Raw genomic sequence first — 13,909 nt, forward strand, 5'->3', positions numbered from 1 at the left:
AAGTCCCTTAACTGGTGTAGGTCGACCACACCCAACTATAATTTCTTACTTGTTTTATATTTAAAATGATAAAACAAGTTTGTTTAATTAAAAAAATTGTTTTTATAAAAACTTTTACATTTTTAAACATTTTCATAGAAAACTACTTAATCCTCTAATTAGAAAATTAATGTGAAATTTACTATGACATACATTTCATATCAATTACGATAATGAGAAGAAGATAAATAAACAAAAACTCTGAACTATTGAAGAGAAAAAGTAATAATAAAATAAAATTCCAACACAAGAACAAATTTTACAGTTTACTATAAGACAGTTTTATAACTATATTATATTTTACGTCATATACAAATTAATGAATTTACTATGCCACAAATTGATAGTCATGGTCTGTGGGGTGAAAAACTCCCATGATGACTTAAAGTACTAGGTTAGTTAGAGTATTAAAGCCCCCAAAACGTTCGGCGTTGGTGGGCCAAACTTTTATGATATCGATCATTGAAAGTTGCGCTTTTTAACACTAAGTTTATTAAACTTTACAAATACTTTCAGAATTCACTTCAAAAACATATGTTTTGATTAGCTATCTGCAGAACAACTTTGCAAGGAATATATCTTGCAGATTTCAAACCACAAATATTGAATTTTAATGGGTCATTCGAGTCCATTGTGCAAACACTTGTTATGCAAAGATATAACAAAAATAGTGTTGCATAGTGTTATAAATTTATTTATTATTATTATTATTATTATTATTTTCAAAAAAAATAAAAATAAAAACACCCTTGATGTTATTTGTTCATATATTTCTTAAGAAATTTAATATTTAATGCAAAATACTTTCTATGGTTGATCACTGAGGTATCTTAACAAAAGTTGAGCCTTTAATTACTTAAATAAAATCGAAATAAATACTAAAACTTCAAGTTCAATTTATTTTTTGATATAAAATGTTTATCTAGCCGTAACTAATGTATTTTTTAAGAGAAGATTATGACCCTTATTAAACATAATCTGGAATGAATGCAGTTTCCTTTTCAACGAAATACTATCACATATGTTGACCCATTTACTATTTTCATACATTTGAATTTACTATGTTGCGAAACTTTATTAGAAACATAAAATTTCCAACTTTATTCATTTTGCATTAAGTCAACCCATATGTTTGTCTGAGGGTAATTTTTACATACTACATCTTTTTGCAAAGAAGAAAATGTGCCATCCATGTGATTTACAGCACAAATTTATCATTTTATGACACATCAACCCCGAAAAGGGAGAATAAAAATTTCCATGAATGAAAGTAAAAACTGTTCATGTGTAGCGGATTTAAACTTCAGGAATAAAATGCCACAAGTGTCAATGTTATAAAAAAGAAACTATTGTTATCCGGAAGATGAAAAGGATGTATAGAAAAATAAAATGAAAAAATTTCTAGAATATTTTTGAATTATTAATATGTAAGATAAAGTTTTTTTACATTCAATTTCAACTATAAATACACTTTATGTTGTATTTTAGTTAACTCTTAAAAAGCCTACCTTCATTCCCTTAAATCTCATAAATCATTATGAAAGTATACCCATATTAATCTTCAGCAGTGTTGCCACAATTGTAAAATAACAAAAAAGATATATGCTTAAATTATATCACTACAACAGAATAAATTTAGTAAGAACAGTTCGTTATGTCAACTTCAAAGAGTTCCCTTTCCTTCGTAGAAAGTGAAATTGTACAATATCCTTTCGAAAACCACGCTGATTTTAATAATAATATCACAATAAATTGATAAGTGTGTGTTAACAAATACCGAGGTCGATCTATACAGGGACGTCTTCTAAAATGAAATTTAATGACACAATTTACTAGAATAAAATTAGACTTAGGTATTGATAATTTCGGAAAAATATCTGGTGCATCCAAATAGTAACGATTATTTGAAAAAAGTGAACTTTATAAGAGAACAAAAAATACTTTTAGCAAAAAAGATCGAAATAAGTTAATTTAATAGGTTTCTTGTTCTTCGATCTAGAAGGATATAATGACAACGACTAGAAATAAATTCCCCCTTTATATTGACTACAAAAATTTGGAAAAATTATCGTATGTCAAGATAAATGGTTTTGTCAAATATCCACAGGTACATATGTATATAAATTGCATATACTATATACTATAGTTGTCATTCAGTGATGAATTATTGATAAACATTACGTTCTGTTTGTTAAACTTTGTTTTATGTGACAGAAAATTCTCTAATAAAATTAAGAAAAACCTTTGCTCTTAAATTTCATTTACATTTTTGTGATTTTCAGTAGTCCTTTGCAAGTTTAATATGTAAATAAGCTAGGATTCGACATAAATACATAAATAAATAAATTGTATTTTGTATAATATTATTTACATTCTTTGCCGTTTTTTTCTTGCCAGGACATATGTATAAAAGTAATCATTTTCGCCAAAAAAATAATAGTGGTGTGTTTTTACAATAGAAAGATTTGATCGGTTTGTTTTTTATTGTTACACATTTTGACCTTCTTTATTTTCATTCTCATTTCCTTCCTGGCTTTACAGTATGACCCACATTTTCCAGTTAGTTTGCTGACTAACTTACAAAGGATAATCATAAATAATACATGTTAGTAGATGTAAAGGATATGCATAGTTTCTGTGTGGTTGCACGTTAACTTTACACTTGTACGTGATATTATTCTTGACAAAAGAATTTTATTTAGTTAAAACTGTACTTGTGTATGAATTAAGTAAGTGATTTGGAATGTAAATTTAAAATTAAGCTTAAGGCGAATATTATCAAATATTTTTGATATTTTTTTACCTAAAATTTTTAAACACTTTACTAAACTAAGGCAATTGCTTACAAGAACATATTTGTCCAATTTACAATCGGTTTTGTACGGTTTTATCGTAGTATGTCGTAATTTTTTATTGATTTGTTTTTATTTAAAAAATGTTATTTAAAAAAAAAAAATAGAAAAATAATTCACAAATTTGTATTAGATAGATCTTTTTTCTAGGAAATTTTTTTTTAAAACCTTCAGAGAGAGAGAGAGTCTTTATAGAAATATAATTTTATTTATTTCATTTAATAAATTACATTTAATACAATAAATGTAATTTTTGTGCAATTTAATGAAATTGTTGAAAAAGCAACAGATTATAAGGTTTTTTTTTCGAAATCAATGTTATATTGTTAAATTAATTGGCAATAAAATTTATCAAATTAGTATCATAATGAGCGATATCTCGAAAATTATTAAACAGATTTAAATATTTTGACGGATTTGTATACAGTATGCCCAAATTAGTAAAAACACTTGTGTTGCAACAGAAAATTATACAAAATAATAGATTTAAATCAATTTTTGGATAAGATAGAGAGTTTTACATTCAGAATTTATCATTTTTTAAGATAAAGAAAATTTAAAAATTGCTATAAAATTATCAAAAATATTTTTTCTTTGAAATTTATATTACTGATGAGGAAAAGTTTGCGATATTCTGCCGTCAAAATCTTATTTTCATGAAAATGACCGATAGAGACTATTGAATATAGTCCCTCGATATGATAAATGTAAGAAATTTTCTATTAAATTTCTTTCATATTTAGTTGAAACCATAAGTCGTTTATGTAAATAATTTTTTTATAAATATGTTTCACCCTATTATGATAAAAAATTTGTTTCAATATGTAAATATCTATTATAAAATACAAAATAAACATGCATTATAAATGCAAATATGTACACATGTATATCTTTATGTATTATTAACACATGTATTATTTTCCAATAATATGACCATCGCATTTGATCAAGTAAGAAATTATTTATTGTTATATTTTTTCCATTTTTAATATCAATCATGTGCGTATTTTGCACATAGACAAACAAATTTTTTCTTTAGTAATATATTAATGTATTCGTAAGAATAATAATAAAATATTGATTATATATTCAACTTTAAGTAAACCGGCTCAGGACCTCTTTTTGAGTCGATAATAACTTCATCGTCCGTCCGTCCGTCCGTCTGTGTGCCTATGTTCACTTATGAACTTTAGTAGCACGATGAAATTCTGCATAAATGACTGCAATGTAAACGTAAATATCTCTGAAAAAATGTATAAGAATATGCACATATTTACCCTTGTTTTCATATAGAAGAAAATATATATCTGTTATCAAATTAAAAAAAACCCCTTAAGAACAGTTCTATCCAGTTTTATAAACTAGTTCATTTTTACATTTGGTTTCATCATAAAACTGTGAAAGAATTTAACGTTGTTTATTAAAAACATAAATATAAAAATCTCTTGTTAGTAAGAAATGATATAAACAAGTTCGACCATGTCGAATCGTAAATACCCACAATCAAATCATTTTTGAATATAAATAAACTTTGAATTTATGAATCGATGCTTTTGTTATTACCGAAAGAATTTCATTGTTATACTGATATTTTTAAACCAGTTATGACTTAAAACTGTTTTCCGGTCCGTCATTTGTATGGGGGTTATGAGATATCGTGACTTTAACAGACGAACGGACATGGCTCTAAGCCGAATATTTCGAAATGTTACAAACGGAATGATAAAAACAATATACCCCACATCTTTTTGATGGTGGGTATAAAAACCAATTTAACATTTTTACATGATCTCAATGCGTAATAAACGTTATTTTTTTATGTAAATGAAACTGATATTGGAATATAATGTGAATGTCATGTGTATCAATATCAAATACCATTTGACTGGAATTTCTTTTCGTTTAATAACTTGTTTGTTTCCTTGCAGTTGTTAACTCGTAACGAAATAGTATGGGAACTCGTAACAATGTTGTTTTTAGATGTAATAAATATAAATATACTTAGTATGGATATAAAATACTAGTCAGGATTATAAAAAATTTTTGATTGAAAATCATCAGTTGGTACACAAAAAAATTTTATTGGCGTAAAAAGGATTTTTTATGAGGCATCTGCAATATATTGTTTTCTGTTCGCCTACACAACATTTTAATCTTTAAAATTAAACACAATTCAAACAAAAACACAAGCTATTTGTAAGTTACTTAGACAAATGTTATTAAAGTAAAAAAAAACTTTCCTAAAAACATTTTCTAACAATTTAGTTAAGCATAAGTACATAAAAAGATTAAATACACTTGCCCAAATAATTTTAGGTCAACATAAATGTGTAAATAATTGTTTGGCACTTACATACTTATGCTTCAGCTTTTACTTTTTGTAATTAAGGAACATTTTCTTTTTTGAGTTAAATCTTTATGCCTTTCTACTAACTCTCTTAACCATATAATATATGTAAATAATTTTGTATACTTGTACTTATGTTATTCATTTGCTAATTACTGAAGTTTTCCTATTTGTATTATTTTACTTTACTTTTTTTGCGGCAACCCTGTTTTAATTAATTTTTCCTACTCCAGATTAAATAAGTGAAACAAAATGACAAAATATGTTTTTTTTCTTTTTGTACTATTTTACTCTTAAGTAAATCAACATTGTAATTACGTAAACAATGTTTTTAATGTACTTGTTAATGAAACAGAATATTAAAGAACTTGGAAAATTTATTGTTTTTATTTTTTTGCGAAAATAATATATAAAAATGTTTTTTTTTTTTTATATATGCTGAGTACACTACTAAGTATAGTATATATAATATTAGTATTTTAAAACTCATATATGATTAAAATCGTAGTATCCGCATAAAAGTTGTTCAGAAAGATTATTCCGTTATTAGTATTTATAATTGAACTTTCTGAAGGAAGCTAGAGTCAAATGAGGCACGAAATTTGGCAACGTCATCAATGCTTGTATAAAACTTAGTTCTTTCGCTTTTTAACAAAATAAATGTATATTTAACATAATAAAACTCAAAAGCCCATTTCGGGGAGTTCTGTTTTATGAGGGCCATATGAAATAATGAACCGATTTGCATCTAAGGGTCTTTTTCCTAAACGTTTATAAAAGATTTATTAATCATATTCGAATACTAAATTTGTTCTGTAAACCTTCAATAAATGTTTATGAAGTTTTAATTATATGGACAGACAGCCAGATAAATGGACATGGCTTAATCAACTAATAAAATATAATTGACGGTATTGGTATTGCAAACATCAGCACAAACCCAATATACCCTCTCCACTAAATTCATCGAGTTTTGCGAATTTTACCTTTACAAATTTCAGTGTTAATATTTCAGCAAAATAATTTTAAATCGTTAAAAAAAATAATAAAAAAATAAAAAAAATAATAAAAAAATAAAAACACTTTAATACTTATTGATAGATTTTTCCAGCGTGAAAGTTTATTAAATACATACATACTTATTCACATACTATAATAATGTAATAATAATATACTCCAATTCCCCCTTTTTTATTGAATTTGTTTGTTTTTTTTTTCTTACAGTTTTTCATATTTCGTGTTGCACGTGGTCCTTTTATTGAAGAATTTTATCAATGTGTAACACATGGATTTTATACGGCTGAATGGCAGGAGCAGCTTTATGCTACATTCACATTAGTTTTCACATTCCTTTTGCCATTATGTATACTATTTGGAACGTATATGTCAACATTTCGCACCATTTCAAGTAAGTAAAAGTTAACTTTTATATCGTTTTTTTTCGTAAAGAAACCTTTTTTTGCACTTAACGCGGGTAGTTTTAAAAACTTTATAAAAAAATTGTGTGTTAAATTTGTACATTAGGTTTATTTATAACTTTTATACAATTTTTGAAAATTTCAAATCGGCCCTATCCATTTTGTATAGGGCATAAAAAACTTGTTTACTTATTTATATAAATAAATGTCATTGGGCTGTTATAGAGGCTGAGATTAATTCCTCTACCAAATATACTATCAAAACATGTAGATTTGTTAATAAATTATGTAAATTTGCGATTTAGATTTACTACGGTAGGTAGGTGTACGGTTTAAAACCCGATGTTGAAGTTTTATTTTTTATAATTTTATATTTGTCCAAGTTTAAACGGTTTATTTAAAAAAAATGTCAGTTTAAAAATCATAAGTATTGATTTATTTAAAACGTAGATTTATTTACATTGAAAAAACATGTGTTCAAAAGTAATTGAAGTAGAAAATCATTATTTACTTTGACGTTATTTACTCGACCAAAAGTCGAAACACGCATTTGCTAAAAATAGTGACTAAATAAATTACTGAATAAGTGTGAATGAACATACTTTATGTATTGTTTATGTATAGTTTCTACTAAGTCAATCCACCTACGTAAAGGAAACAATAGATGATTTTTCAATAACTGCTACTACGTCCGAAAAATGCCATTAACAGCAGTAAATCACAGATGCGTTGTTTGGTTGTAAGATGAAAGTCATTCATAAATACTTAGAATTCTGCTTTAACCTCTTTTGATATTCATTTCACTTTCAAACCTTTAAGGACATTTTCAGATAAAACTTAAACTTTAAATGTTTTGGTTCGTATTTATAGAAATTTAAAGTTTGTTGATAAAAACGTGATTTTATGGAAGAGAGTTTATATGGGGCCAAGGGAAAATATGGACTTATCTTCATAAATTTTCATAGAGGGATTGACATTAACAGAATTTCATCGTAATATTAAATCTGCAATTCTACAAGCAATACCAATATTTATCTATATATTTATTAGTAAAAATAATTAGAAAATCTTTTTTATGCTTAGCCTGCTTTAACAAGTTTTTATAAAAAGACACCTGATGACAATGCAATGTTATGTTCGAAAAAATTAAATTAAATATAAAAAAATAAATTAGTATGTTGTTTTTGGTTGAAAATTTTAAATGATAAAATTAAACACCAACTAAAGTATTTCAAAAAGCCTTTTTTAAATGAACATATTCTTTCAAAATGCATAAAATAAAAAAAGCAAAAATTAATTAGCATATGTTATCAAGATGTAAACCCTTATCCAAATATCCTGACAGGCCTTTTACTTAATGAAAAATTATTTAAACGTTTTCTTTTACAGGTAACTGCACTAAAAGTGCTGATGTTCTTTCTAAGAGTTATAAAAGATTACCATCAGGAGTCACATTTTTGTCTCCCTTAAATTCTATTATACCCTTCCAAGTGGATAGTTTTTGAAACCTTAATATTTATTTACTTATTTCCATGTTAATGTATTTTTATCTAAATAGACATTTTTTTATCACAAACCCATGTTACAGTTGCCAAAAACAGTATCAGCAACAAAGAACATTTTTTTATATTTAATTTACAATCTGTTCTTGTTGTTTGTTTTATTTCTATTGTTTAATGCTTTTTCATTTATTTATCTTACAGATAGTGAAAAAATGTTTCAAGGTTCAAAACTAGCTGGTTATACGAACAAACCAACTAGTCAGACGAATCGTCAACGACTTATACATAAAGCCAAAATGAAATCTCTACGTATTTCCGTAGTAATCATTTTTGCTTTCCTCATCTGTTGGACACCTTACAATGTCATGATGTTGATTTTTATGTTCTGGAATCCAGATAAAAGAGTAAGTAAAGTAATCTGCTTAAAAGTTGAAACGTTGCAAATATATTTTCTATTCCAAAGAAAAATTTAAATAAACAAAAAAGTATAAATAGCAAGCATCCTTTTCCTTAGATTGTTTTATTTTTTCATTTTGCCTATTCTTATTTGTGGTTTCCTATTTTATTTGCTTTATATATTTTCTATCTATCTAAGTATATGTGTGTCTGGAGTGTGAGATAGTAGGAGTTGTAAAAGTATATTATAGTGTGAGTTATAATCCTATAAAATGTTTGTTTATAGTATTAATAAAATCTTATTACAATATTTAAGTTATAAAAGTATACCTACACTGTATTTATAGAGCGTAGAAGTTAAGAAATTAAAGTAATTGAATGAATCTTCGTAAAGAACTTAACGGCCAAACGAGATTTCCTCCTTTCTGGCTTTCATTTACGACCATAAAATACATTTTAATTAATTGTTGTGTCATTACTAAGACATATAGTGGTGAATTATCTAATTAAAAGGTAAATAAACGCACCAACAGAGTTATTCACATCCTCCTCACCCACTCAGTCACATACACCGGATACAAAATATAAGTAAAACTGATTGTGTTTTTTTAATGTAGAATGTAATAATAATTTTAATTCTTAATACATTTTAGGATTATTTTGTAGTAGAAACAAAATCAGGTTCAGTTAATAGGGGAAAGAAGAAAGAAGGAGTTTGGTAAATCTAAACAAATGTAGTTGAAGTAATTGTAATAGATTTGATTGTAATATAATTTGACAATTATTATTTCTATATTTGAGTCTAGCTTTTTAACAGTCTATAAAGCCCAAACAAGCATACAAATGCATTTTTTTTATATGGAAGTTATACTATAGATATTCTATAAAACATTGAATGAGAAAAAAAGATTTTTATTTTATATTAACTGGTAGACTTTACTGGTGGCATATGCAGCCACAAAATTATATTACTTCTAAAACAATAAATTGAGGGTTTTGCTTTTATTTATGTTTGTATGTATTACATATATGTATTTATGAAAAATTTATTTGTATTAAAATTAATTTTATTAAGTTGTAATAAAAATGTCTATTGATAATTAATTAACGTGGGCATGTGTGTTCATAAGTTAATATTCATATCATTATAGTTAACATTCTGTCTATCGTTGTTAAAAGGGCAAAAACATAACAGTAAAAAACTGAAAATTACTAACATAGTGTATAAAAATTCTGTTACGGTTTTTGCACTTGAATACACGATATACATATGTACAAACATATTCCTCATTGGACAGATACAAATATTTGTATAAAATATATTAATTTTATGTCTATTCATTCTTCTTTTTCTATTTTTCTCTTCCTTTTACAGTTTGGTGAAGATTTACAATCGGCCATATTCTTTTTTGGAATGTCCAATAGCTTAGTAAATCCGCTTATTTATGGTGCTTTTCATCTGTGTCCCATGAAGAGAAAGACCAGCAAAAAGAGCAACAACAACAATGGAACATACAGTTTAAATAGGTTTGTACTAACTCGTAGCGCACTTGAATATAAATTACTTAGTTTGATTTTTTTCTATTTTAATCATCGAAAGTTACAAGGAAAAGGCAGATTTCAAAAATAGAACAGAAAATAATTAGAAAATCTAAATAAAGATAAAATTAGTTAAAGGTAAATGTAGGATTTGTTTAGATAAATGTTTGAAAATTGTGTATTTGATTGGCTTCTTTCCATTCTCATAAACGAATTCAAATGTTATTTTAGATTTTAATCATGTTTTTCGTGTTTCTTCAAAATATTGATTTATTGTGGTTATATATAGTATTCTATACAGATATATTTAATTCGAACAAATGGCATATTTAAAGCACGCATTTCTTTCTAACAAACATTTTTATTGATAAATACTATAAAAATGTTTTTGCAAGACCGTTTTTATATATGAAATATTTCAATGCAATGTTTTCAATATGAAAAATTTTCTATTAAAACTATTAAATATTGAAAGTTCGCTATATACTATTATTTATGGAAGTTTGTTTTAGTGTTATTGAATATTTAACAAAAAATATTCAAAATTTAAACATTTATTTATATAACTTTCTATAAAACAAAAGTTCTATATTGTAAATTTTCTTTAAAAAAAATCATTTTTTATTTGTCTGTTCTGTATCTTTTGCATTTGTTTCTATTATTTTCTTTCTTCTTGTTCGGCCCTATTAAAACTACAAGATATACTTTCAGAGGTGATTCACAAAGGACGCCCTCAATGTTGACAGCGGTTACACAAGTGGATGGTAATGGTCGTCAAGTTCGAACATTCAGGCAGTCCAGCTATTATCGCAGCATTAGTACGGGCAGTGCATACAAAGAAAATATTGGTTTACTGCAAACAACAGGACCATCATCGTCAGCAACAGCAATAAATGTGCCAGTAACAACGCCGTTATTAGTACGAAAATCAGCATCAATGAAAAGCCCTCATCCCAATCAAAGAGCATTGGTAACATCATGTCCTGGCAATGGAGGGCCTGGTGGCAGCAGTTCACACAAGCACAATTATAATCATCGAAAGGCAATAGCAGCTGCAGCCACTCAACAGTATCATAATCATTCAACAGAAATCATACAGAATGACAATTCTGTGAGTAGTTGTAGTAGTGTGGGTCGCAGTGATGACAGTAGCGATGGAGCATGTTTAAGCAATGGACAAATTCGAGGAAATGGTAGTGGTGTTGGTGGCGTTGGAGCAGTATCAGTAGTTTTAAGTTATGATAATCAACGGGGTGGTGTGGCAAGTATGAAGAATTTTTCTTCATCTCCCCTTAGTGGTGGAGAAAATCGTAATTGTTTGTTAACGCAAACATCTGTGAATGCAATGGGTATACAACCACTTTTGTCCGGTATGGACGATAACGTGTCTAGTGTATGAGATCTAAGTTATGAACGAAACTGGACAGTTTCATACTTATAAAATATTTACAAAGAGACTGCTATTAAGTAAATATACTTCTGATTTTATACAAAGAGTGCAAAGCAAACTGTAATATATTAAAAAAGAAAAAAAAAAACAAACATGGTTGTTTCTTTTAGGATTTTTTTTTTTCAAAACTAATTTTATATGCACTTTACTTCTCAAGAATTTGCCCTCCAAGTCACAGAAATTATAATTAATGAAAATAAAATTCAATCAATTTATTTAAAAGTGTACTATAGTTTTGTTAAGGCTAGTGCTTTATGTTTTTGTTATAAATATATATAAAAGGTTTTATTTAATTATTGTTGGTTTTTTATACATAAATAAGATTATTAATGACAATATTTAATATTAAAGTTATTTAAATGTAAATATGCGTTAATATAATAGAATGTAATTTTTAATAATGTAAAAAAGTGTAAATGATATAAAATATTTTAATTACAAGTCAAATTTTAAATAAAATATGTGTAAACTATGTTACAAAATCAAGTATCTCATCTTGTTATAAATGTGTGGAAAAGATCAACTACCAACAGTCTAAAAAGGCATTAAAGGTATTTTCAGACTTCAGTAGTGAATATTAATATTTGTCAATAATGTTTTGTACCACAATACAATATTTTAATCTAAAAATTTGATTTTCATTTATATTAAAGATATTTGGGCATGCGGTCGGTATTGAATATTTGTTTAACTTTTTCACCTATGTATATGGGACACCAATGTCACAGATTATTTTATGAATTTTTCGTAATTTTGACATCACAACTGCTGCAATAGAAAACTAAGTAACCCGAATTCGGTTTCTACTTGAACTACTGCTAATATGTTATTTGTTGTGTATTTTTTACATCTCTGTAATCTCTTTTAACTGGGTTTTCATTTATATGGATTTGATTTATAAAAAAGAAAAATATTTAGATGCGATTAAGACGTCGTTTGGAAAAGCAAAAAATTAAATTTGCTTCAAAATATGTATGTATGTATGTATGTATGTATGTATGTATGTATGTATGTATGTATGTATGTATGTATGTATGTATGTATGTATGTATGTATGTATGTATGTATGTATGTATTTGTAAGCATAAAGGCCCCCATAACTAAGTCCCCATTTTACATCTATGGTCTCAATGGTCTCGTCTACAAAGCATACATGTCTAAGTTCTTTCTCTGTTAGAGTCCTCAGGAGCCTATTTTTACCACCCTGTGGTATACCGCGAAAAAAATTTTCCTTATAGTTATTTCGTATATCTTGCAGCTTATCCATCTTTTTCATACCGCCAATGTCGTCGCTCTACGTAAGCATGTTGCTTATATTTGAGATCTCTGTCTGGTATACTGCTTTAACCATACTATCGACTATTGGGTAGGTTTTTATGTTTGAAAAGCCATTTACGCTATCTACAGAAATTTACCAAGAGTTTCGTTTGGTCTTTCAAATGATTTTTATGTATTTACTAAGTTTAAGACGAATTTCTAAGGTTACTAATCTCACTATACCTATTGTTTCTCCTGGACAGATTTTTTCGTCGCAGTTGTCCTCGAACGATTCACCCAGTGTACTTGTGAACGAGCTTACTTTGGCGTCTATATTTCGATATTGAAGAATGTCCAGTTGTTGGCGGTTCTTTAGTAAGGACCCAAAGATTGTCCAATTAGTTTTAGTGTTATTCCGAAACATAATCGGCTTTAGTTGTGACCGAAGTTCTTTAAATCTTATATACCGATGGTCTTTAGAAACTCTCCAATCGTTGATTTCTCTCTCTGTTCAGAACAACTACACAAAGCAACAACTAATTAATCCATAATTTGTATGTATTTTATGTAATAATGTTTTCTTGAAATATCGGGTTTAATAGTTTTTAATCAAATATTTTTCACAAACATTTCATATGAATTCTCTTTCATTTGTTGATCAATGTATAGCGAAAAGTAGAATTTGTGTTAATATAAATTAATAACATACGCAGAGTTTTAAAAAGCTGCACGTTCTTCTGAATGATGGTTAAAATTTATCATTTTAATATGAGAATACTAATAATGTCGGTTATAGCACTAATTCTATAGTAGGAGAAGAGTTTTCTTCCACACAATTTTGAAGCGCCTTAATATACATACAGTATAAACCAAATTTAAAAACTGTACAATCATGTGTATGCACATGTAAGACTTTTTAAGCCATACATACATAAATATTATATTTTCAAATATTTCTTTTCGATTTTATTTTAAAATAAGTTCTTCTGTTCGCAATATGTACGTAATATATTGTTTTATATATTGTTGTTATTATAAAATCAAAGAAATGTTATACTAAAAAAATGTAATACATATGTATGTGTGTACATATTACTTATGAATGTTAT

The 13,909-nt window shown here is 26.8% G+C and overlaps 1 protein-coding gene across 1 annotated transcript in view; it reads left to right on the plus strand.

Annotated features, from left to right (window-relative positions):
- The window catches only part of LOC111677326 (gonadotropin-releasing hormone receptor), a 28,511-nt gene extending 16,604 nt beyond the window's left edge, over positions 1 to 11,907 (plus strand). Inside the window, exons 3-6 of the mRNA XM_023438428.2 lie at positions 6,463 to 6,646; positions 8,360 to 8,562; positions 9,930 to 10,081; positions 10,805 to 11,907. Coding sequence (XP_023294196.2) covers positions 6,463 to 6,646; positions 8,360 to 8,562; positions 9,930 to 10,081; positions 10,805 to 11,492 — 1,227 coding nt within the window. The 3' untranslated portion in view covers positions 11,493 to 11,907. The remainder of the gene's footprint in view (positions 1 to 6,462; positions 6,647 to 8,359; positions 8,563 to 9,929; positions 10,082 to 10,804) is intronic.
- Positions 11,908 to 13,909: the final 2,002 nt, after the last annotated feature.

This window comes from Lucilia cuprina, chromosome 5, assembly GCF_022045245.1.
Source record: "Lucilia cuprina isolate Lc7/37 chromosome 5, ASM2204524v1, whole genome shotgun sequence".
NCBI classification, from domain to species: domain Eukaryota; kingdom Metazoa; phylum Arthropoda; class Insecta; order Diptera; family Calliphoridae; genus Lucilia; species Lucilia cuprina.